The sequence below is a fragment of the Chelon labrosus genome (assembly GCF_963514085.1).
Source record: "Chelon labrosus genome assembly, chromosome: 12".
Lineage (NCBI taxonomy): Eukaryota > Metazoa > Chordata > Actinopteri > Mugiliformes > Mugilidae > Chelon > Chelon labrosus.
Window position 1 is genome coordinate 15,690,431 of NC_140345.1, and position 24,438 is coordinate 15,714,868.

The 24,438-nt window shown below is 40.8% G+C and overlaps 1 protein-coding gene across 1 annotated transcript in view; it reads right to left on the bottom strand.

Moving 5' to 3' along the window:
* Nucleotides 1-92: 92 nt before the first annotated feature.
* Nucleotides 93-24,438, bottom strand: part of LOC311497186 (F-actin-uncapping protein LRRC16A-like) — a gene marked incomplete at its 5' end in the record, with an annotated part of 67,767 nt that continues 43,421 nt past the window's right edge. The window contains 29 exons of the mRNA XM_084557374.1: nt 93-3,764; nt 4,887-5,018; nt 5,149-5,415; nt 5,635-5,671; nt 6,996-7,206; nt 7,326-7,580; nt 7,741-7,850; nt 8,032-8,258; nt 8,388-8,454; nt 9,064-9,081; nt 9,846-9,986; nt 10,122-10,209; nt 10,312-10,487; nt 10,823-10,954; nt 11,163-11,291; nt 11,630-11,728; nt 11,844-11,937; nt 12,946-13,014; nt 13,443-13,615; nt 15,937-15,991; nt 16,314-16,413; nt 16,515-16,596; nt 18,079-18,148; nt 18,289-18,393; nt 19,828-19,904; nt 20,496-20,573; nt 21,352-21,455; nt 22,764-22,850; nt 23,764-23,858. Coding sequence (XP_084413500.1) covers nt 3,592-3,764; nt 4,887-5,018; nt 5,149-5,415; nt 5,635-5,671; nt 6,996-7,206; nt 7,326-7,580; nt 7,741-7,850; nt 8,032-8,258; nt 8,388-8,454; nt 9,064-9,081; nt 9,846-9,986; nt 10,122-10,209; nt 10,312-10,487; nt 10,823-10,954; nt 11,163-11,291; nt 11,630-11,728; nt 11,844-11,937; nt 12,946-13,014; nt 13,443-13,615; nt 15,937-15,991; nt 16,314-16,413; nt 16,515-16,596; nt 18,079-18,148; nt 18,289-18,393; nt 19,828-19,904; nt 20,496-20,573; nt 21,352-21,455; nt 22,764-22,850; nt 23,764-23,858 — 3,451 coding nt within the window. The 3' untranslated portion in view covers nt 93-3,591. The remainder of the gene's footprint in view (nt 3,765-4,886; nt 5,019-5,148; nt 5,416-5,634; nt 5,672-6,995; nt 7,207-7,325; nt 7,581-7,740; nt 7,851-8,031; nt 8,259-8,387; nt 8,455-9,063; nt 9,082-9,845; nt 9,987-10,121; nt 10,210-10,311; nt 10,488-10,822; nt 10,955-11,162; nt 11,292-11,629; nt 11,729-11,843; nt 11,938-12,945; nt 13,015-13,442; nt 13,616-15,936; nt 15,992-16,313; nt 16,414-16,514; nt 16,597-18,078; nt 18,149-18,288; nt 18,394-19,827; nt 19,905-20,495; nt 20,574-21,351; nt 21,456-22,763; nt 22,851-23,763; nt 23,859-24,438) is intronic.

A 24,438-nucleotide genomic window follows, 5' to 3' on the forward strand; every position in this document is an offset into this window, starting at 1 on the left:
TATTTCACTTTTTTATTTTTCTGTTCATCTGATGTGACAAATGAGACAAGGCAGAGATGTTTTAGCCTGTAAAATTATTTTAATCAATATTAATATTTGCATTGAAGAAATGTCCAACACCAGACATAGTAGTGAAACGTACTGATCCATGGCAAAATGCGACAAATCATGTATCAAGATCGAGAAAACTTAACCCCGCCCAAGAGCAGTCACACCTTCTTGTCGCTTCTTTTCTGAATCATGACGAAAGTAAAACAACTACGTGTAATAACAACTTAATACACACAAACTTAAAATCAATTTCTACATTTATGAACAAAATATACAAGTGAGAGGAAAACCAACAAAGGGATCAAGACGCCACCGGCCACTGTTTGCTTTTTTTTTATTTCAAATAAGTTAGAACCAAACCCTTAGTGTAGTAGTGTACTTAGTACCAAAACAATATAGGATTTGCTGTGTCCGTATAGGCGTGTGTATATTACATGTGCATATATCACACATACATATATACACACCTACACATGTATGAAAGCACATATATACATATAGTAAAACTCACACATCATGCAGTCACACACGTACACAGACTCGGAGGTCTTGACTCAACGCTACTCATCGCGTTCCCGTTTCTCAGACAGAAACCAAGGGGATGCTCGTTTTCTGCACAGAGCTGGAGGTTATCGTTACTTTTTCACACGATGCAACACAAACTGTTGAAAGCAAAGCAAAAAAAAAAAAAAAGTCCTTGCATCAGGAAAGTGGTTTTCACAAAGCCATGAGAAAACAGCCACGGGCGTTTGCTTTAAAGTTATTGCAAAGTAGTAGCGCGTTTGAGACAGGAAGTGATGTTGATGATGTTGACAGATTAACTATATACAGCAGGAAAGGCGGTATTTGCAATCCATGATTAGTGACAAAGAAGCTAAATCTAATCGTAACCCCACAAAAAAGACATCAATAGACACTGCAATGTAGGAAAGGTGCACCAGTAAGACCTTTGGCCCTGACTTGAATTAGACTCTTGCACAGTACAATAAAACACCGGCCCTTTCACACTGTGCATACTGAGAACCAACGTCTAGTGCGCATCTAAAATCGACGTTGGAGCACAGTTTGGCAAATTTAAAGTAAAACCAATGGTTTATGTTGATACAAAAAAAAAATTAACTGATGACACATACAGTTAATTGCTGGGTCCACGTCACATTACGTGATTGCAGAGCTCAGTTTAGCTGCAGATGAGGCTGTATGAGGCTTAAATACAGCGAACTAACAACATAGCACCATATCTAATACATTTGGAGTATCTTCCTTGAGATATTTGCTTTACTTTTTGCATTTTCCAGTCAAATTGAAAGAAAAAATGATGACTCCAAAATGGCATGAACGCAGCAAAATCTAATTCAAAGCCTCAAAGTCCCATACTACATATTCAGTGTTTGTAAAAATGCATGCAAATATGTTCAGACATTTTTTTTTTTTTACCTTTGTCAATTAATAAGATAACTTTTGAGCACAATGCAATTTCTAGAGGCTGGCTGCAAACTGTATCGCAGTGTGAAAACAGCCTTTCTCGCTCTTAGAAGAGAAAAAACAGAGTAACTGACCCGAGATGTGTGTTGATGTTAAGAATTCAGATTTTACATATAGTGCAGCCCAGAGGTCCATGTGGTAAAAATACAGCTACCCCAAGTTCACTTTCTCTCCAGGTGCTGCAGCATTTATTTATTTTATCGTTTTAATCAAAGGCAACAAATAATTTCCTTGAAAGCTCCTTGTCATCATTTAGCACACCAGGGGAATATTAATCTGTAGCCACATTTCCACCCAAAATGTTTAAGTCCCAGGAACTTTTTATCAAGGAACTTAAAGGGTAAAGGTTCCTCCAGTCCAAGAGTAGACAAATAAGTCCGCTGACATCATTTTTTTTTTTTTGGCATGACTCAATAACACAATAACCTGCTCCACTCCAGCAGGTGGCAGTAATGGATAAGAGTATACAACAGCTACAATAACATACAATATTAAAGAGCCAGACAGGGATTATTTTCCTTTATGCAGCACTGCAACAATAGAAAACATGGAGGAGATTGAAGATGTGTTGATTGTGATTTAACTGCGTTACAAATGGGGCCATTGTACCTTTCCCTATGCAACGCTGTGTGGATGTGTGAAAGCACAATAAACCAGCTGTACAGCTGTAAAGTACTGTACTCAACCAATCAGAAATGTTCAGCACTGAAAGCCACAACACATCAAAGTTCCTGTATTGATGAAGTACTCTGATTTCCCTGGAACTTAATACAGACACTGATCTCTAAGTTGGAAAGCGAAGTGGAGTTCCTAGTTCCTGGGGGGTATTCCTGTGGTGGAAAAGTGGCTAATATATGACATCAGTGTGTGGTAGGAAGCGAGGATCAATCGGTCTTCAGGAGCAGTTCTTAAGTAAATTGTTAAAGCGTGGTCAAACTAAACAACACAGAATGTGGCCCAAAATGTTTACAGTCCCAATCTGTATTGCACTTTAATGATACAACCTCTACTCTCCCCATAAACAGCAGAAAATAAATGTTTTCCCACAGTGTCTAAATACACAGAACAGTGTTAGTTAACAGTGCTGAAGCCATTTGATTATCCATGAAGTTAGTGTGTACCACAGTCCTCTCAACACGTAAACATGTAGTTTAACTACAGTTACTCCTTAGTCCTTCAGTGAATAACTCAGAGCTGTAGTGTTCGGCGAGCTACATCAATATATTACAGATTTATGTCTGTGCTGAGATTCTCAGCTGAAACCTGTATATTCCTGTAAAAAAAAAAAAAAAAAAAAAAAGTGTGTACTGTAGATGAATTGCATAAATGATTCGGTTACGTCTGCAGCCTGGAAAAACGTACTGAAAATAGAATATAGTAAAATCTATACAAATATATTGAAGGAAAAATATGCCACGGGGTCCTGGTCTGGTTCTATGTTTGACTTCAAGTACAGTACATTAATCCTGGTATAATTATTAGTGTGTGTTTGGTCCCTGGGAGACAAGCTACGGCAACAAACAGTAAAGAGACTTTAGACTGTTAATTAAAGGAGGTGACTTTAGACGTACACTCTCTGCTCCATTTTAGCGGCTTCAAACTTCTATTCAGACTTCGTCACTCATTGGCTGAACAATCTTAATCATCCTTGACCAATCCTGAAACACTGATTCTAACAGAGACGTGAGATTTTCACCTGACAGCGGAGTAAGAACAAGGTTGATAGCAGATCTAGAGAAAAGGCTGTTTGTGAGAAGGAAGCTCTTCTGAGATTTAGCACAGTTTGGTTACGACGCGACATGACCTAAGTGTTAATACCCATCAACAATGTCATCATATAAAGTCAAATTATAATTCAGTTTGTAACTGTGATTCCTTTTATACTACAGCAGGTATTCCTGCAAACCAGGCATGATTTGTACTTTGTGGTCAGACAGGACCCAACAGGTACAAACTCTACTATAAATGAAACCATAACATATTCCCCCTTTAGGTGCTTTTTCTAAAGGGAAATGACAGGCTTGTCAGCAGGCCTTTGCTGTAAACTTGTCTTACTTATATTAAAATAAAGTCTTTGTCTGCCTCCTCCCCAGAGTCTGACGACTTTTTGCCTGTTGCCTTGTCCTTGGCTGGGTTTGAGCCTTGCTCCTTGGCCTTTAGCGAGCCATGATCTTCGGAGTTGGAGCTGAGGGGGCTGGATCGCTGACTGGAGTCTGACGCTGCCCTCGCTGAAAGCAAGAGAAATGAAAATGACTCTCAAGTACTGACAATGTTTAAAACAAGAAATGAAACATAGATACTGATTTAACTTGGAAACTTCTCAGTGTCCGTTTGTTTTTTTAATGAGTTTATCCCGGTAGGTGACTAGAGACTAGCGACTATGTTTGTTGGTGTAATGCCATCAGATATTGAGAATTTATAAGGCCATGAGTGAAAGGAAAAAGCAACTATGGTCTATTTCACACAGAAGCAGGACTGTTGACATTTTCCATTTCTACAGTTTCTATCTTGAATAAAGTTGTCTGGCATGTCACACTCTTCAGCTCCGTGGAGTAGAGAGCACGATTTTTTTACACGTTATTTCCTCTGAATGGTGCTTTTGTGTTGTGCTAGATTTCAAAGTGCTCTGGACAAAGACGTCTCTGTTCTTGTCTGTAAAAAAATCTGCCATTTTACAGCAGATTTTTTTTATACTATATGTTTTTCTTTAGAGTCTGATACATGTTACAAGTTACAGGTGGCTCATCCTCTGTTATCAGCCTTATTTGCAGATAATATTAGTAATACATCAACTGGCCTCAGAGGTTTACCTCATTATAAATGGGCTTAGATCTTATCTCAGTATAGTATCCCTGGGGCTTTACACTCTAAATAATATCCAGTCAGGAAATTGGAGACTACAAGATGAAAAACATTCAGACAGGTAGTATGTGCAGACTATTTCTCCTCCTCTCTGACCAGCGCATGCCGGGATAGACGGACTTAAAAGAGACTCTGAAGAAAAAAAAGTATGTCTGTTACATAATACATAACGGATGAAAGGCAGTGAGCAAGAGAGAGAGAGTGACCTGAATCTGTCAGACTGAGGCCCGTCGGAAGTCAGACAACAGCAGCCTCCACAAGATGAATACAAATATGAATGCACGGGGGAAGATTACACGCCGTCTGATCCTGACGGTGACACCAAACACCGTGCAGTATGGGCGGGGATTTAGAAAGTTACTGATGCGTTTGTAAAGGGACGACTTTATTTTTCGGCTTTTGAGTGCAGTGGAAAATCTATTAAGGTATTAGCATTAAAAGCTTGAGATTAATAGGCTAAGTAGTTAATAAAAGATTTAAAGACCCACCTTCCTGAGTGGTTTTGTTGGAGGAGACTCCAGACTGCTGGGCCTCCTTGTCTTTCTCCCTCTTCAGTGTGGGAGGGAGAACTGTGACTTTAGGAGACACGCTGCCACTGCTGGGGGAATCTGAGCCCTCGTCTACGTGAAAAACAACCATAGAGAAATCATCGTAAAACAAATATATCATCGATCACAGAGCCTCAGCATGGGACTAAATAGGAAAAACTGAACGAAGAGTAATTAATAGTGGTAAGGATTCAGGCAGTACCTGTGCTCCTGCTGCTACTGGTGGTCCTCGGCTTCTGTGGGATGGTGGGTCGAGCAGCCAGGGCTGGCTTTGCTCCCTGGGGCACCGGCGGTTTGGGGCTGACTGGGCCTCCAGGAGAACTCGAGGAAGATGTGGCCCTGAGGCGAGGGGTCGTTTCAGGCTTGGTCTCACCACGTGGCGAGGTCTTTTCCGGAGAAGCAGGCTCTGATTTGTTAATGGAGCCACTGGGAGATCTGCTCTCTGGAGCGTTGTGCTGGGGCTTGGCTGCTGACACAAGACAACATGATCGCTGATTTTTATGTAGTGCGTTTGTACGAAACCCCCAAGATCCAACCAGTGTGGGTAAGGAGGCTGCTTCAGAACTAGACACAACTAAGACCAAATGCAGTTCAGCTTCAATCATTAATTAAATTTCAAAACTTAGCTCTTTGTGTTTTGGATTTAAAATCGTTTCTCTCTTAAATTTAAACACATTAAAGCGCTTACCTGTTGAATTGCTGTCAGGTCTGTCAGGACTGGAAGACTAGAAGAGACACAAGGGCAAATATTGATCCTTCAAGAGCAGAATGGTAAAAATTGCAAAAAAGGAATTGTCTGCGTTTTTTTTTTTAATTGTTTATTTAGATAGGGACAGTGCATATTGATGGACATCAGTACAAGTACACAATGTAAATATGCTAGAATTAGCACCATAGCCAGTTTTCATCTATTGTCCCTAGGCAGATACATAAAAAAACACATAAAAGACAAATAACAAGTATACAACACCCTCATAGTTATAATCCAAAAGAATACGAGCACTTATCTAATCAATTATACCTACAGACTTTGAGTCTTTCAGTTTGAAGCTCCTATTCTTACTGTGACTGGAGAAGTGCACTGATATCGAATGTGCACACACGTGTACACTGTCAGGCAGCATTTAAACACAAGGGGGTGCCTTCCCTCCTAAATAAACACCCCAGACACTCTGTGTTTATCACCTGCTTCCTTAATAGCTCTCAACGTTGTACCTTCAGACACACACCTGGAAGCCAGCCAGAACAAGCAGATGGCAGGTGAAACTTTAGAGCCACTGGTACAAGGTCAGAAAACCCTAATGCTGAAAACACCAACATGCACCGCACCGTCTGTAGTATTATGACCAGTTAGGGATCGATTACAATTCACGTAGTTCCAAGTAGAAAACGATGAACAGACGGCGCTTGTAGTTTAAATCTGAGGTGAAATATTCCCGTCATTTCTGTCTGCTGTGAATCATGGCAGACGACATGAATACCAGCTCTCCTTTTCTGTCTCCATTCTGTCTTTACCTTTTCATGCTTCCGTCTCTCCAGCTCTTTATCTCCTTCCTACTCTCACGCTGCCTGCTGGTAGACAATCAGGGCTTTGATGTCAACATGTTGTCAGGTGCAGTGACTGGCCTGAAGATAAAAACGCCTTGGCATCTATGCGTGCCTGTGATTTCAGAAGCCTCTTATTTATTTTACATGGTCTCCCTGCTGGAAACCACACATACCGTGAGTGTTGAACAAACCAGCTTTGACAAGTGGAGGCTGGACACCTGCAGCGTTTCTTCCCCAAAAAAGTGTCACGTGTCCTTATCATCCAAGCTCAGCGCCTTAATATGCTATATATGTGTTATTCACCGATCAGGCATAACATTATGACCACCTTCCTAATATTGTGTAGGTCTCTCTTGTGCCTCCAAAACAGTTCTGACTGAAAATATTTCAGTTAGGAGCTATTGCTACTGTGCTATTCATTATAAATAGCATCAGTATAGGACACATTTAGCTTACTTTATCATCTTCTTGCAACTCCAAGTGGTTTCAGCATCACTTTACCTTGTGTGCTCTCCTCTCCTGTTTAGCCTTCATCTCTGCCAACAGACCGCTGCCCATGATCTGCAGCCCAGGGTACCGCTTCCCTCCTTGAGGACTTCCCCTGCCGTCTGAACCCTCCCACGGTTCGTCTATGGAGTCTGGAGTCCTCAGCTCTTCTGAGCGGTCCGAGCTACTGCTGTAGTCTGTGGGCTGTGAGCGGCTGGAGGCGTCTCTGGAGGGGATACAGAAAATACGTCAGTGAAGTAAGGAAGTACACAGACGTACACTGATACTGATTTAGTATTCGTTACAGGAGCAGAAGATAACTCTGCTTTTTGGTTTCATCTTTACCTTGACTTTGGCTCAGGTGCGGGGCTCTTAAGTGCCACCTTTGGAGAGGAGGGCTCCTCAGGGATGGTGGATGCTGGCGAGGCGGCTACAGACGCTGAGGATGCACCCGAGGATGTTGGAGCTGCCTGGTTTTTCTCTGACTTGTCTGATTTGTCTGACTTGTCAGATTTGGAGGATCGTTTGATGAGATTAAGAAATCCTCCTTTACTCTTCTTTTTCTCGCCATCCTGGGATTCTGAATTCTTCAGAGAACGTCTAAGAAGAGACGAGACAAGGGACAGAAAGAAGGACATCAGAAGACTAATAAAAACCGTACAATAACAGAAACAGTAATAAGAACACAACATACATTTTTATTTTATAATAAATAACAGTAAGACGGGGATTTTTTGGAGGAAACGAACATAAGCCTTACTTGGACTCCATCTTGGTGACTTTTTTCGAGAAGAACTCATCTACACCCTCATCCACCCTTCCCATGAGGCCGTTCTGTTCCCCGTCTTGAGATGATGTGCTGTTGATTTGCTGAAAAAAAAAAAAAAAAAAAGCTGAAAGTCTGATACCTTTTCTGGACATACAGCAGATCTAATGCCCCTCATATTTCATGACTGGACTACGACTGTATAAATCTTTTCTGTTTGGTTGTATCTTGCAAGTAAATGTAAGTACACAACTTTTAAAAATCCAAGTGCTAAGTTTTACTCACAGGTACTTTGCTGGAATTTTTCTTCTTGTTCCTCCGGGGTCGTAGTTTGGTGAAGTGCTGCAGCTTCTTTTCTTCTTCAGATGGCAGCTCTACCATCCCTCCTGACGGACATCGGTCCAGTTTGAGCAGGACCAAAGATGGAGTGGATGGAGTCTGAGACGAAGCTGAAGCGTCCTCCATGTGGACGGGGACGTCCTCCAGGGCCTTGTCCAGGTCAAACTCCATCTCTGTAGGTTTGTTATCACACAAGATGGTAAGCATCCTCTCAAAGCAATAGAAAGCAAGAGCAGAGAGGTAACATACGATTTCCTTCTAATAGAGCTCAATATCCAATAAAATTATAATGAACCACTCACCAAAGGCACGAGACACCGGCCGCAGCATTCTGCTATGGATGCTTTTCCTTTTGGATTTGGGAGTCATCTGAAGGGAAGAGAAGATAATTGTAAAGAAACAATGAAGGTGTGATAAGCCACCCGTGTGTGCATAAACAAAATAAAAACAAGGAATATTCCTCAGAACAAAAGAACAATCTGTATTTTTGAAAAATCAAACATTAAGTGAGATTATTTTTTTTTCCTCACCACAACCTGGGCTGTTTGAAATGTGAAGCTCAAAAATGTCACATAAACAAAAGCATTAAGGATTGAGGGCTATTCTAGAGGGTTAAAGAAACACTGGTGAATTCATGAAATGTTTTTCCTTCATTGTAAAGTGACAGGTGCCTATTCCTTTATAAGCATAACATCCGTTCTAATTCTAATAGTAGTGTATTCATACATTGACAGATACAGTAGTAACCACAGCGCAGTTGTGATCCAGGTCCACATTAATATTGGTGACGACAGACGGTGCAATTAATGAAGAGGAGCAGTGCAGTGTTTTAAAAAATCTCTATGCTACTTTCCAAAGGAAGCAAGTTGTAGAAAAAGCTACAGACGGCTGTACAACAGGCAAGCAGAGTGAAGAGGGACGTAAAAGGGAAGAGTGGACAGAAAGGAGAACATGGAGGGACCGTCCAGAACTACTTACAGTGGTGCAGCACAGAGTCTCCATGGAGCAAAGGTAGGAAAGAGAAGAGGGAACAAAGGAAACGATTGAAGAGAAAGGAAGACAGCACACGGTAAGGGCAACTCGAGACAGGAAGAGAGAAATGACAGAGACAGCCATGCAGCTACAGTATGAAGGAGAAAAGGGGGCGGAGGGGAGGGATAGAAGATTAAAAAAGGGAAGAGTGGGTAGGACTACTAAGAGACCAGAGGGAGACACAGAAGACAGAATTCTGCTTTTACACTTTACACTTGCCTGCATGGATCTGCTGTTACATTAGCCAATTATCCACAAGCTAAAAAAGACACCGCATAACGTTTCAAGCTAAAATGAATCATCCATCATCTCAAGAAATATGAATGCACTTGAACTGATTCATGTGATAAACATCTGTGTATTTTCTATAAGTTTCATCCTCCCTTGGTTTCCATCTTCCACATCAGGTAGAAAGACACCCGTCTTGTTAACTGTTTTTGGTAAATTTGGACAGTTGTCAAGGTTTATTGTATTCAGTAGAGGGTATTATTAAACCTGGTGCAATTGCATATTTTTGTGCAATAAAGCTAAATGAATCATTGTAGCTTTTAACTTTGGCAAGACAGAATAAACAGATCATAATTCAACTGCTTCATTTTACAGTAAGTCCAGTCACAAGAGACAAAACAAGAAACCCAGCTTATGAATCATTAAAATGCTTTTTCAAACCCACATTCATTACTGCCTGCTGTTTAGTCTCAACAGTCTTGTTGCCCATCAAAACCTACCATGCATGTTTCCAGGTCCTCAAGCCTCTCAGCCTCCAGTATCTCTGTTGATGCACGTTTAGGAATCTTCTCCTCCGGGACGTCCAGATCCACCGAGTCCTGCTGTAGCAAGGGGCGACCGCGACGTACCAGATGATCTGCCTGAGGGGTCAAGAGAGGAAATGAAGGAGAGATGGATTGATGGGAAGAGCTGACAGAAGTGACTAAAACAAGTCAATTTGATGTCACTTGTCCATCAATGAAGGTAGCTGAGAGCTCTGTGGATTCTGATCTTACCAGTGTGAGCTGTGACGTGGAAAGAGCCTCTAATATCTCGTCAACGATCCGATCAGACAGGAAGGACGCTAGACTCAGTTTCACCTCGCTGACAGGCAGAGATAGAAAGAGAGATAGGATATTCAGAGTCATTGTTAACATTGTTTCCAACATTGGTAACGCGACAATATGTAGACCCCAGACCCCACACCTGATCTTGTTGATGATATCCACCCCGGACTGCTCCAGGAGGGTTTTGGTGACAAAGCTTTTAGGTACAACCATCTTGGCTGAGCTGGTCTTCATCAGCTCTGGACGAAGATTGCTCCTCTTCATCACATGGGGACACAGTGACTCTGCTGCATTCACCATGGACTCCAACAGAGTCTGGGAGAAAAGATGATTACGTCCTTTTATGCTGCTGGCTGACAGTGATCTGAGGAATCTGAACCTTCAGATATATTTATTTTTGTCTGGTGATCACTGCTTTCTCCGGGAAATTTCCCCAGATAACACCAATTAATCAAAATATGCCAGTTTTCCATTATTATTTTTTCAAAAAGCCCTAAAAAAAGCAAATAAATAGAAGAACACAAAGATTGGAAAACCCTACTCTAAATGAACAACATATCTGTTCCATGGCTTGTCAAAAATTCAATCTGAGAACTCTGGTGGAAAATAAAACATTTAACAACACTTATCTAGAAAGGTCCTAACCCTACCTGCAGTTGTTGGTCCATGACAGAAGTCACCTCCCCAGCCATGGACTCCAGTTTCTCCTGGATTGGACCCACTGACGAACTGTTCACCTCCTCTCTGGACGCTGATCCGAGGTGGTAGAGGTTGGGGAGCAGCTGGAAGCGCGCAGCAGAGCGGAAAACAAGGAAACAGTTACACACAAACAACAACATATAAACACTAAATCTAATCAAATTACGTAACTTCAACTAAATAACCTGATGTATATGCCTGTAGTAGTAAAACAGTTTAAACATAGAGAATGCTACATCACTAAATTAATGATATTAACCTAAAACACAGTTCTGATGTGCGTGTCCTTACCGTTTTAGAGTTCCTGGCGTCTTTGATGAGGTTCTCTGCCGACTTGACGTCCTCCAAGATGGCGTCTGTCTCCGAATTCCTCAGAGAGTTCAGGTGGTCCTGCACCTTCACACAAATCCTGTCGATCATCTGGAAGGCAAAAACCACAAGTCATGAAGGTTTGGATGAGTCACGGGACATGTTGAAGGATCAGCAGATAGGTCTCCAGACTCAATTTAGCGTCAATGGGACACAATTACTAGAAGATTTGATGTTATATTCATACAGAGTCAACATAAATGTAACATTTAACAACAACTGGAAGCTATTTTTATCTTGACCCCCTTTGTGTGTCATACTGGATGCAAACCCATCCAACATAGAAATAGCTGTAATAACTAGTGAACCTTTCCATTAGTTTTGGTCTAAAATAAAAAAAAGATTACGATACATATGAAGTGTGTATTTGTCTACATTTGTGTACAAACCTGCTGTGTGGTTGTGGTCACGATGCCCTGCTGAAGCCGATAAGCCTGTTCCTGTAGGTATTTTCTGGTTTCGTGATTTCTGTACAAATAATTCTCAATCTGAAAGGAGAAAACATGAAGCTAATGTCACAATAACAAATAAATCTGTTTTCCTGATCTTGTTGCATTTAGTATTTCTTTTTTTTTTTAGCATCAACAGGAGTACTCAATCTACCTTTAGCAAGGCATCCTCTGTTTTCTCCGGGCTTGCCTTTAAAGCCTGGGAGGCATCGATGATGGGGATGGGCATGAAACGAATGGTGAAGTTCCTAATTGACACACACAGGAAGGGAAATCAATGTGGGTATAACATAGAGAAATATACGTTATTAAGTGGTGCATTTGAAGACACAAAGAAGAGTATTTATATTCACTTTATGATGTAGGAGGTGACGGGAAAGGCAGAGAAAATCGGAAGAATGTACTTTGTATGAAGTAGAACAGAAAGTAGAAGCACAGAGATATACAGATTTGACATGAGAGGCAGTCAGACATTGATAGTTTTCAACCACAAAGACGAAACGATTCATCGTTATTCAGATACGCCCAGCTTCATGCGCACAGCAAAGCACCAAGGCAGGAAAATAGAACTCCTTTTCCCGATGACAACTTGACAGTTGGATGAATGTCTCTGCTCTCCCGCTTCATGTCTCAACCGAAAAGGTTCAATTGTACATTCAATTGCGAAACAAAAACACACAATGCTGCACCGCTGAGCAGAACGAAGATCAGGAGCAAGAAAAAAAACAGAAATTGTTCTTTCAATAATGTAACACAGAGACTCAGAGGGGAAATGGGAAGGTGCGCCACTGGGAGAGTATAATAAACAGGAGGAGAAGATGAGAGAGGGGAGAGAGGTGGGAGTGCAGATGTGACCCAGATGACGTCGCGTCACACTTACACACAGTCCTCAGACAGAAGGTACTGTAGACAAAAATCAGATTTGTTTAGTCTCGACTCGTCTCCTAATCTGTTATGCTCTTTCTTCCTTTCCCCTCCTCAGCAATTTTTGTTCAAATGCTGTCGTGTCTTTGTTGTATTCCCTGTGTTTGTCACTCTCTCCCCTCTGTGCCTTCCTTCCTCCCATCCTCTTCCTGTCAAAACACACCTCGAGGTTTCTTCCTGCTCAGCAGAAAGCAACAGATAACCTAACAGCTGAGCAATTTTCACAGCACACCAGAGCCTGTGTGCTGTTAGAATAAAGTGCACCGCCGCATTCGTGGGTTTGCAGTGATCAATATGTGCTTATCTGTACATGCACGGCTGGCGCTACTTACTTCTCCAGAGCGGCTGCGACATCCTGCAGACCCTGAGGGCTGGTGTTGTTCCTATCCCAGATCACAGTCCTGCACAAGGCAAGACCACAGTGAGACACAAGCTCAGGAAGTAATTAACCCACACACAGGATTTACAGTATTTTATTTGCTATCCACTGACGAGCAAAAAGGAAGAATGGCATTAACTTGTTGTTCCATAAAAAAGACACATGTATTCATATAGTGCATTATTGTTATTTTAATCTGTTATCAGGAAGACTGTAATTTATCACCATATTTAGCACAAACTGCATACCCCATATGTCATCATAGAGTAAACGGTTTACAGTACTTTGGATTTTGTAAGCAGATCTGAGTGTTTATTCACATTTTAGTCAACAGCAATTCTTCAGGATGCTGACAATTTAGTAAAACACACAAGGGTAACATGAAAATGTCTTCCTAAGAGAACTTCAGATGACATGTCGTGTGACACAGTCTATGGCCTCAACGCTCACCTGAGTTTGGAGTTGATCTGAAGCGCCTTGGCCAGCATCTTGGCTCCCATGTCGCCCATGGCGTTCCCGCTGATGTCGAGCCTGGTGAGCGAGGAGTTGCTGCCGAGGGCGTTGAGGACGATGGTCAGATCACTCTTGAGCCTGGAGTCTGCTAGAGACAGAGACGTGAGGGGCTGGGGAAGGGGAAGGGGAAGGTTGAAAGGGAAAAGGTGTTGAGAGTGGGGTTATACTACGAGAACAAAGAGGTGGTTCATTTCATCACTGACTGTAGTGAAAGCTGACTGCCTTACAGTTTTGTTCAATTTTGCCATCACAGGCAGGCTCATTAACTTTAACTAGAGCTTTTGTTTATTCTGTAAAGAGACTGTTAATATTCCTTTTGGCAGCTTATTTTCCTGGCAAAGAGTCCCTGAAATAATTCACCATGTGCGGATTCTTGTTTTGTGTCCAAAATGTTTTTGTAATGAAAGGCACTTGAGTAGGGCAAAAATTTTTGACTAATAAAAATCACCATGAAACTTAGATAACACTAATAACACTATGAAACTTTCCCAGTTGATCCCATACATTAGGGCAATTATATGTTGGAATGATGTATTATGTATAAATGACAAATAACAAGAAAGCATGTTATAGAAGCAAAATAGATCAGTCATCACCAGGATTATGCATAAAATCCAAAGCAACATTATGCAAATATACCAGTTATTACATGGGATGTTTATTAAAACTGGAAACACCAAAGTAAACATTTATCTTCTGATATTTCACATTAAGCTTTTATTTTTGCAGAGGGGGGAAAAAAAGATATTCATGGGATAATTTCTGGGGCAGCGACTGTAAAATGAGATGATGTGTGTGTGTGTGTGTGTGTGTGTGTGAAAATACGAGTGTCAGCGTGGTCATAAAGGCAGAAAATGACTTGTTAATGTCTTGTCTGCGGATGCACAGAGAATAATTTACAGCCTACATGAGCTTCTGTGCAGCGCTGAGCAGAAGTTAAACATCTCAGTGAAATGCATGTGTAGTCACGGCAGCCAACTGGTCCTCCAGTGATTTGAAGGAGATACAAGATCTCAATTATGAGCGTGAAAATGACGCATCATTAACATCTGGGTGTAGCTATAAATGTAGACAAAACTAATTCCAAATCCTTCAGCAGTGCTGAAAAAAAATAAATCATATCCTGAGGCTTTATTAATCACTGAAATTACAAAATAATTATGTGTACATAGAAGAAAATGAGAAACTAGGACCTAAAACATGCAAATGAACTTGTTAATGTCTATCCATGAAAAATGATGAATTGCGACAAAAATGAAATATTCTGCAGTGTATTATAATCCACTACAGCGCCACTCTGGGACTATATTGATTATTATTCTTTCTCAAACACGTTAGCATTCGTTAGCATTACTGTCACTGGGGTTGTATTTTGGGGTAGCATTTGGCTTTCTACACACCTGTATGAGGAATAAATCAGGTTAATAAATTTATTTTATTCCATTACTTAGTTGCTGGATATTTGGTTGTGAAGAATAATTAAGCATCTTGGAGAAAAAATACTTTGTATGCTACAAACATGAGAGTTTCCAGACGTGCTGTAAAGGTTTTCCTCTCACCAATGACACAGACCTATTTGTTAGACATCCAACTTCTGACTGAACAACTGCATGAGGAGCTGCTTCTCACAGTGTATGTGAAGAGTGTTTTCTCTGTCTACATGTCATAGCAACTGAGGAAAGGATGTACTGCTGAATGAAATTTGAACTTTGTTAAATTGTCTGTCAGCTCTGGTACCAAGATACCACCTTCCTTCCCCACCTCAGTTTGTTTATTCCTTTCTGTCCATCCCAACTGGACATCCCTGAGCCCCTTCCTGTCTCTTTTTTGCTATCCATCCATTAAGTTTCTACGTCCTTTCTTTATATGTCAGAGTCCACCTGCACAGCCAGATAACCAGCACACATAAACCATATTCTCACACCGACTACAAGCGCCAAGAGACCGGTCTAGCACAGAGCAGCTCAATAGGATCATCAATCTAGCACACGCAACGCTGTGGGAGAGAAAGAAGGGCGGGCAGCAGAGCAAAATTTGTTACAGCTCCCATGATGGAGAGAGAGAGAGAAAACGGGGGAGATGGATTGAGGGACAAGGAAGGAGTGCAGAGGCTAAGCTATCAACTGCGGGCGATTCTCTCAGTAGAGATGGTGATCATCGGTAAGATGAGGAAAAGTCACAGGACATGTCAGTTTACAAGCTTGGGCTATAAGTCATTTCCATGCTTTATTGATCAGCGTCATTCAGCGCTACACCGGAGAGGTCAGAGCTCAGCTGTGGAGCAGCTGGAGGAGATCTGGTGATTTGCTTCGGCTGGTTGGAAGCTTTCAGAAACAGGATTTCAACATTTGGACATATGTTTGGAAAATGTCCCATGCCTGTTACGAAAGTACTTACAACAGAAGCACAGAGGAAGAAATTAAAAACTCACCGACTCCTCCTCTTGAATCATGTGAACCAGGCTGTCCAGCACTGGAGCGAGGTTTCTAGGTTAAGAAGAAGAAACACAGGAAAAGATACTAGAGTAAATAGACATGTATATACATAATGAAAATGATATCTTTCTTTCTCTGGTTTGTTTTGGAATCGGACATTTTGAACACTTGGGACAGGATAAGAATCCAAGAAAGTCAAACGTCTGTGAGTAATACTGTTGTTTGTCTGTACTCGTGGGATTTCTTCAGCCTTGCAACACCACAAATCAAGTTCTATGACCAAATGCAATTCAAACCCACACATAGATGTCACCCCCAGACTCATAACATACACAACAGCTCAGCACCATCTCCTCCTACCCTGTGCTCTTACTTGGATTTGATGTTGTTGAAGTTCTTGCCCAGAGACAGGTGTCTGATGGACCGGTTCTTGGCTAACCAAACGAGCAGAGTGGACAGCTCCGAGTCCAGGCCTGGAAGAAGAGAAGATTGACTGACACTTCCCGATGTTTGATTGCTGAGTTTCGTTGGATTTTAGTTTAGTAAATAAAAAGCACTGGTCCTGCCATCTCACCATTATCAGAGATATCTAGGCTGGAGATGTTTGGGATCTCAGCGATACAACCTTCAAGGATCTGAGAGCCTCCAGACCGCAGCTGGAAAGAAATTAATTGTCATACTTTTATTTCCTGATAGAATAAGCTGGTTTTCTGCACTTTAAGAAACATAAATTGTCACAGTGATGACGTACGTGTGCTCCATCTATCTCTACAGTTTAAACACATATAAACAAGTGAAGGTTTAATATTTAATTCGAAAATTTCTGTGTAAGATTCTTCCAGGGAAACATGCACTCATTCTAAGTGCTGACAACTATAAATGATTAATGTGGTAAAAGAAAAATGACAAATTACATAAAAGCAATTGCACTGATCGGAGCAATTGCAGCTTTTCTATTTATGGGAAATGTTGATGGAGAAATAAAAAGGACCCCGCGGAGAATATGATCCGCAGGAAAATAAAAGTATCTGCCAAAACAGACGTGCAAATAAACATAAGGAAGAATGAGATGTTAATTATTAAGAGCGAGCATGCGGGTACTTACACAATGGCCAAGCTTAGAGAAGCATTAGGGGGAGAGAACAGCGTGTCAAAGCCAAGCCAACAATTAACCAAAACAAAACATGCAGATGCGTAATGATCATACTTCTATTCAAACACACACTCATCAAAGACACATTTGTGCACAAAAGCACACTCAACGGGGAGCCAAAGAAAGTCTTTATTTTCTGTGAGCCCGCTCAGAAAAGAGTTTCTGGCCGCCTCCACCTAACGGTTCATTAAGGCTTCCAAAAGGGACGGATCACATCATTTCCCCGAAGCGCCAGTTTGGGAAGATTTCAATGGGAATCTGGAATTGGATTTCCTGTGTAATTTGTATTCATGAGTTATCTTTAGCGATCACTGCAGCAAGCTGTCTTTATCTGTTGAAACGTGGGGGCTGGTGGTGCATATATGTGTGCGTGCGTGGGTGTGTGGGTGAGTGTTGCAATGAAACAATTAACTCACCCACACACCTCACCCTTCTCTCTCACCCTTCCTCTACTTCACCCTTGCCTGCGGTCTGCCAAGTATTCCATTAAGCAGCCTCTTAGTGGTGTCACCGGCCTGTCAAATGGTTTTGGAGTGCATCCTAAAAAGCTGATTGCATTGGAGGAGTATTACCTCCAAACTAATAAAAAAATAAAAAAACACATTCACCAAACTTAAGCCGACAAGGGCACTTACACTAATGCGAATGATAGGAATAGGAAGAATGAGAAAGAGTACAGTCATAGAAACAAAACCGATGCCCCCCCTAAATTCAGTGGTTTGCTCCATTTTTAATATCAGCAATGTTCTGAATCTACTTTCTGTTGTATTGATGCCTCTGTAGTTGCTGACAATTTTAATTAATTCATGTTAGGGGTTTTAACTCGTCACATTAAGATTTTCGTAAATATCCACATCGTCTGGTATTCATTTTGAAAGTGGTGAGGAACGTTACCAGATCCCTTCTTGCACTGCTCCCACCGCACCACACAACCAGAAATATTTTGATCTAGACTTTGAGTTCACTGTATCACTGTGCGTCTCACCTCACAGCAGCTGAGGTCTAGAGACACATCCTTCAGACTGGGGTTACTGGCCAGGCCGAGCAGGAGCGCTCTGTAGCAGGAACGTTACATCAAGGTAAAAACACAAATTCACAATTAAAAATAGCTGAAGAATCAAAGAAAGAATTAGAAAAATGTCTGAGAAGTAGCTGCTCCTCAGACACATTATATGTGAATGAAACGCCGACTCACTTGAGGGCCTCTGGCGGCAGCTTGGTTCCTGACACGTTGATGGAGCTGAGAGATATGGCACTGCTGAAGAAATGTTTGAACGAGGGAGGCACCTCTTTGCCTTTCCTGCAGAAACAGAAAGAGATAATGTCACCAACCTTTTCAGCAACTTTTAAAGCTCTTTTGAGATGATCCTTTGGGATTAACAAGTGCATGAAAAAAGTTTTGAAAGGTTGAATCTATGTGAATTAAAAAGGTTTTGCAAGTCTCAACAGAGTTTTGAAGACTTGCGTATTTTTAAACTCTTAAAACCTCTGCAAACATTATTTCATATTTTCTGTCTTCACAGCTCCTTCTTTACATTTATTCTTCAACATGTATTCAAATTTGTCAGTCTTCTGGTGAAATAGCTTGTTTTGCAGGTTTGAAACCCTGTAAGGGGTGACACTTGAAATTCCTTGACACTTGAAACTTGACTTTGAAGCTCAGGTGGAGGCATATTTTCACTCGTATTGTACCATTCTTTCAGAAGTGACTTCACAACACATTTTTGGAGGTTTGAAGACACCGTTGGAGGCTTTTTAGCTTTCAAATACAACAGAGTTTCAAATTATGACATGATTTCAGTTAAATATATACAATCCCATCAAAAAGCTCAGTGATGAAGGACACCTGAGATTCAAGGGTACAATACTTTAACATTCTGCCAAGTCATCTTTTGAAAGGCCATGAACTTTATGTTTTATATATTATTACAAAATCACAAAACAGTATGAATTATTCAAAGTCCCTTATTTACTGTAGCCCTCAAACACTTCTGTCGGCTCTCAGTTGCTCACCTCTTCATTACTTTCCACTTGCTGTCTTTTTTTTTTTTATCCCACCACATCTGCTATACTCATGCCCTCTCCTCTGAACTCTCCTCCTCCTTTATCACCTAACTCGTCTGATCTTCCCTCTCCAATCCCCTCCGCTCTCCTACTGCCTTGATGAAGTCCTCAGCTCCCCAGAGACACAATGGAAAGGGAGATAATGATGGGAACAAAACCCCTCCCCTTACCCATCTGTTACACACGCGATCAGCATCCACACAAAAACGCTGAATGGTAATGTGAAGACACTTGGTCACCAGCAGGTGTCACACACCAACATGCAGACAGATTTTTTTTGTTTTAGCAAAAAGGACCTCTGATGTAGACAGTAGTATATTAAAAGAGAGTGGAAAATCTCAGATAAGCCTCAGTGAGTAGGTGTATAAGGAAAGTGGATGCAATAAGAGAGACTCTACCAGGTCAAAACACATCTTCCACTGAGGACATGTTGGATGAACTACTCTAACTACATCTATGATTTGGTTTCCGTTCAACCAGTTATTACTGTACCTCCAACATCTGTTCTTATTTTGTACAGACCGCTTGTCTTCAACTGTAGCATGCGCAGTACTTCTAGTATGTGGAAAATGACACAGATGGCCTCTTGACTGACACACCCAGTAAGAGACAAGCTACAGCTGCAAACCATCCTGTCCAGGTTCCTGTGAGTTAGACACACTGTTTTTACCTGTGAGGGAAGACACTCTTTGACACGTTGAGAACAGAGAGGTGCTGGGCTGAGCCTCGCAACAGAGCTGAGCAAACCTGGAACACACATAATATGTCACCGTAACATTTGAACTGATGTAACGACTGGTTGTGGGTTTCTATTCATTTTTAATCTTTACTCTGAAATAGACTTAAAATATAGATTGTTTTTGTTTATAATATTAACACGTGTAATAATATAATACTTTATTGCAGTTTGCAACCTGGCTGTCTGGATAGAAATGTGTAATTGTATTTATAACTAGTTGTATGTGAGAGACATAATATGATGTAGAAGATCAATATCCTCAGTGACAGGGTGACAGCTGGCTACAAGTCAAACTAATCAATAAGCTGTATTTAGCTCTCAGACCCACGTCAATACATCACATACAGTATTCAAAGCACTTTGCGGGCAGTTGACGGCAACACAGATTAAGAGGGTTTACGAAATTGGATTACACAGCCCGCTACACAGATATTAATGGCCAATACTTCATCTTACAACGCTGTACACTGAGGTACAAATCTAATTTTATGTTGTTTGTTTACAATAATATTACATTAACTAATTATATTATAACGAATAAGACATTCAGCTCTTTACCCAGTTACATCCTTGAGGTCATACCAGTCTGACTGACTTACCTGGTCCAGTGAGCAGTCAGTGTTGGAGAGATCAAGGGTTGCCAGGCTGTTGGGTTGACCAAGGAAGTGGTAGAAATGCTGGAAACAAAGCATAAAAACACAGTCACCCATCTGTTGTCTATCCGTCCAATCTTAAACTATCATTACAGTCAGTCGAACAAGTATAATTTCTGTATGTTGTGAACGTATTGAGAAACTGACAAAGTAATCTTGAATCTTGAATCTTGATCCCAAAATGGATCCCAATGGAAATTTGCGGTGTTACAGCAGCAAATAGTTAATGTCAGTGCACAAGATAAGGAAAAGTAAACATTAAATAAATACAAAAATAGCACATTAAATATAACACTAGTTCTACAAATGTGGTAGGCCTATACTGGGAGCAGGCTTGGTTGACTAGCTAGCTTAGTTAAGCCAGCTAATGCTAGGTGATATTGACTAGCTTGCTCAGTTCAGCCAGCTAATGCTAGAGGTTATTGACTAGTCAGCTTAGTCAAACAAGCCAATGCTAGAGGCTACTGATTAGCTAGCTTAGGTAGGCCAGCTAATGCTAGGGGCTATTGACTAGCTAGTTAAGCCAGCTAATGCTAGGGGCTATTGACTAGCTGACTTTATTAAACCAAAAAGTTAGATAAGCTATGTTACTCATAGCAGCTCCAACATAGTGAAACTGTGAGTGTGTGCACCTCCAAGCAATATATATGTTGCTGATTTGTGACGGATATAAATGAATCCTCTGCAGCCAATAATCTGTTTGAATGTTTTTCAATCTGAATAAATAAATAAATAAATAAATAGAATTAACACAATATGTAGTCTTTCCGACTACAACTACAGAACAGTGTACTGTATGTACCTGCATGTCGTCTCCTCGGAGCATATTCCCTGAGAGGTCCAGATGGACGAGGCTGCTGGGGATGGATGGGTTGGCACTCAGTGACTGGCAAAGGCTATTCACCCCTACAGCACACACACGCAGGGTCAGCATTATCAAAACTCACAAATCTTGATGTTTTGACAGCATATTGAAGGAAATGGAAGAGGAAATGAGAAGCGGGTGAAGACAGGAAAGGACAGGATCAGAATGTAAAGTGAAAGCATAGAGAGCTTTGTACATGTAATACTACGCCTCTGCCAGTGTCACGCTATGTTGAGTATGAAACCTTCTCCCTTTTTACATCAATAAATATACATCACATAGATTCCTGCTTGCTGTGATGCTTTCAATAGTCAGTAATGGTTGAAAAAGAAAACCTACGCATGTCTTTACATGCATAGGTTTGTACAGCACAGTATGCATGCCTGATATCGACATACTGAGTGTACAACCACTGGCCTATGTCACATCTGTCACATGGCCAAGACACTGAACTGTCACTTCTGCCCTGTGGTCCTCTCTGAGTCTGATGGTAAATCAAGGCATGACTGTCAACTGACTCGTGATCAAACTAGACAGATGACAAGGAAAAAAAACAAAAAACGTGATAACCAAATAAAGAAGACAAGCAGAACAGGAAAATGAATCACTGAATTGCAAGCTAAAACTTAACTGGTATTAAAAAACAGAAAATAATGTCCTCAATCCTCTGATTCTCCTCTGTGCATTGGAGGATTATGGATTGGGCCTTTAGTGAGACAAGCAGGGCTCAGTTTAAGCAGCACAAGCCCTTACTAACCCGACACGGTGGAATATGATAGCTCTTTATTGATTGAGAGTAGAGCATGTTCACAGTGAGCCCCTGCAGACTATGCCTAGTGCTGGAGAGTTTACTTTGGACGAGAACCAAAAAGTAATTTAACCTGCAAGTAACTGCTTACAACCAACGCATTCAGTTTTCTTTGTTTGTTTTTTAGAACAGTCTCTTTGCATTTTATAAAAAATCCCAAGAGGACTTTTCCATCATGTCAAAAACGTATCACTCCACTAATTAAGGGAAAGAGGTCATAGACAGCAGCATTTATGCAAATGAAAACATGCTTGCTGTTTACAGATTGTATTCACACACATTACCAGCTTTCTCTCCCTCTCATTGTTAATGGTGCAATAATTAAGTCTCATTAGCATCTCAGCGGTAGGTGTGATCAAATTAGAGGAAAATATGAATTGCATCTGCTCGTAGGGGAGCATGTGAATTAAAACGCAACCTTAATACGAGACATTATCTATTATCTGCTTTTCATATTTCAAATCAACCCATTAGATTCATTACAAAACAGTTCCACTTGTTCGCTAAATCACTTGCCTGAACAACGGAGGGCAGCACATACCTTTGGGTGACATTGAGGTTTTGGAAAAGTTTAAATGCTTGAGCCCCATACGGAGTTTGGCAAACTGAGCACCCAGAGAGGAAACACCTGCAGCAAGAGAGAGAAAACAAGACAATTATTTTCTCCTTGTCAATTCTAGTTCATGGTGAAGTCATACCTTGTTTAATTCACAGTCAGCAGCACTATAAGGACTTTTTTATTTTAAATACAAAGCATCAAACTGTCCACCTTGTATGTCAGTGCCTAACCTCTATATTGCCGCTTCAATAAAATACTGACTTAATTTTAACCTGCTGTATTTTGCCTCATATACACTTCCTTACAATTAAAAAAATGCCTAAACTGTCAATAATGTAGGCAGTTCTCAAATAACACCAGTGCTGCTGGCATGATGCATCTTAAGAGAAGGAAACGTATGGTCTGTGAGCAGTCACACTAACTTTAAATCAGACTAAAGATGTTAATTCCATCTAAATGAACGCAACCTTGAGAGACAGACAACATTTAACAGATCCTTGTGGTGAATTTTACATGATAACAAATAAACCAGAGACTGTAGAGCCCCAGAAATCTGTTGCACGTTTACATGCGACTGCCTGAATATTTGGTGGAATGCATCTTTAATTCATGTGTCCTGGATAGACTGAGAGGCCTTAGGATAGAGGTGATGAAATATTAAAACTGATGCGCTTGCTGCAGCGCAACAAGGGAACTTAAACTGTCTGTATTTTCAAACTATATAAATGCGACACAATACACCAACAGGTGTGGTCATGGTTACTGTTCCAAGGCGAAGGGAAGCATATTTACATATCTACTGAAAATATGAGATATAAGAGAAGGTGCAACATATTCTACTATACTGCATCTTCATCTTATTTACTTTCAAGCTGTGAAGAAAGTAGGACGGTAGTGCTGAGGTAGAACACATCTGTTGTGAACAGAGCACAGCAGAGAGAACAACAGATCAGAGAAAAATACATCAGAGCAGACATCATACCTCTGTCCTCCAGTGGGTTGTTGGCAAGATTAATGGTGGTGAGTCCTGAGCTGGGGTTGTGGGACAGTGCAGCAGCTAGCTTCTGGGCAAAATCACTGCAGGTTGTGAAAGGGTGTATTAAATACGTATTCCTGAGCAGTGTATTTCACATATACAGCCCATTTAAATTCCTGAGCAACATAAAGGTCTTTTTACTTGCCATAAATCAGAACTGTACTGAAACACTTCAGTTCATTAGGGCTGACATGATAGCGTTCAAATCTTTCCAAATAGCTGAATATATAGAAATAGCATTAAAAGCCACCATGTCAGCACGCAATTAAATAACAAAACTAGAAATGTGATATGGAACCATTTCTTTTACAGAGCTGACAAACGTAGGAATCCAGTCATCAGCTGTTAGTACAGTATGTGCATGACATTTCTTTGTCACCTTTACATTGGTTTTAAAGTCAAAAGTTTAGCTTATTATATAAAATCGCCTTCATTGCAAACACATTAAACAATTTTCTCTTTCTTTGATACAAAATATTCTGCTTTAAAATGAGTTTTATTACGGCTAAGTGCAATGTTATGTAAATCGAAATGACACCAAATCACAAATCTGCCACCTTATTATCATTATTATAAAAGGACATTTAGTGATTTAGTGTTGCACTTCCATATATTAAGGGC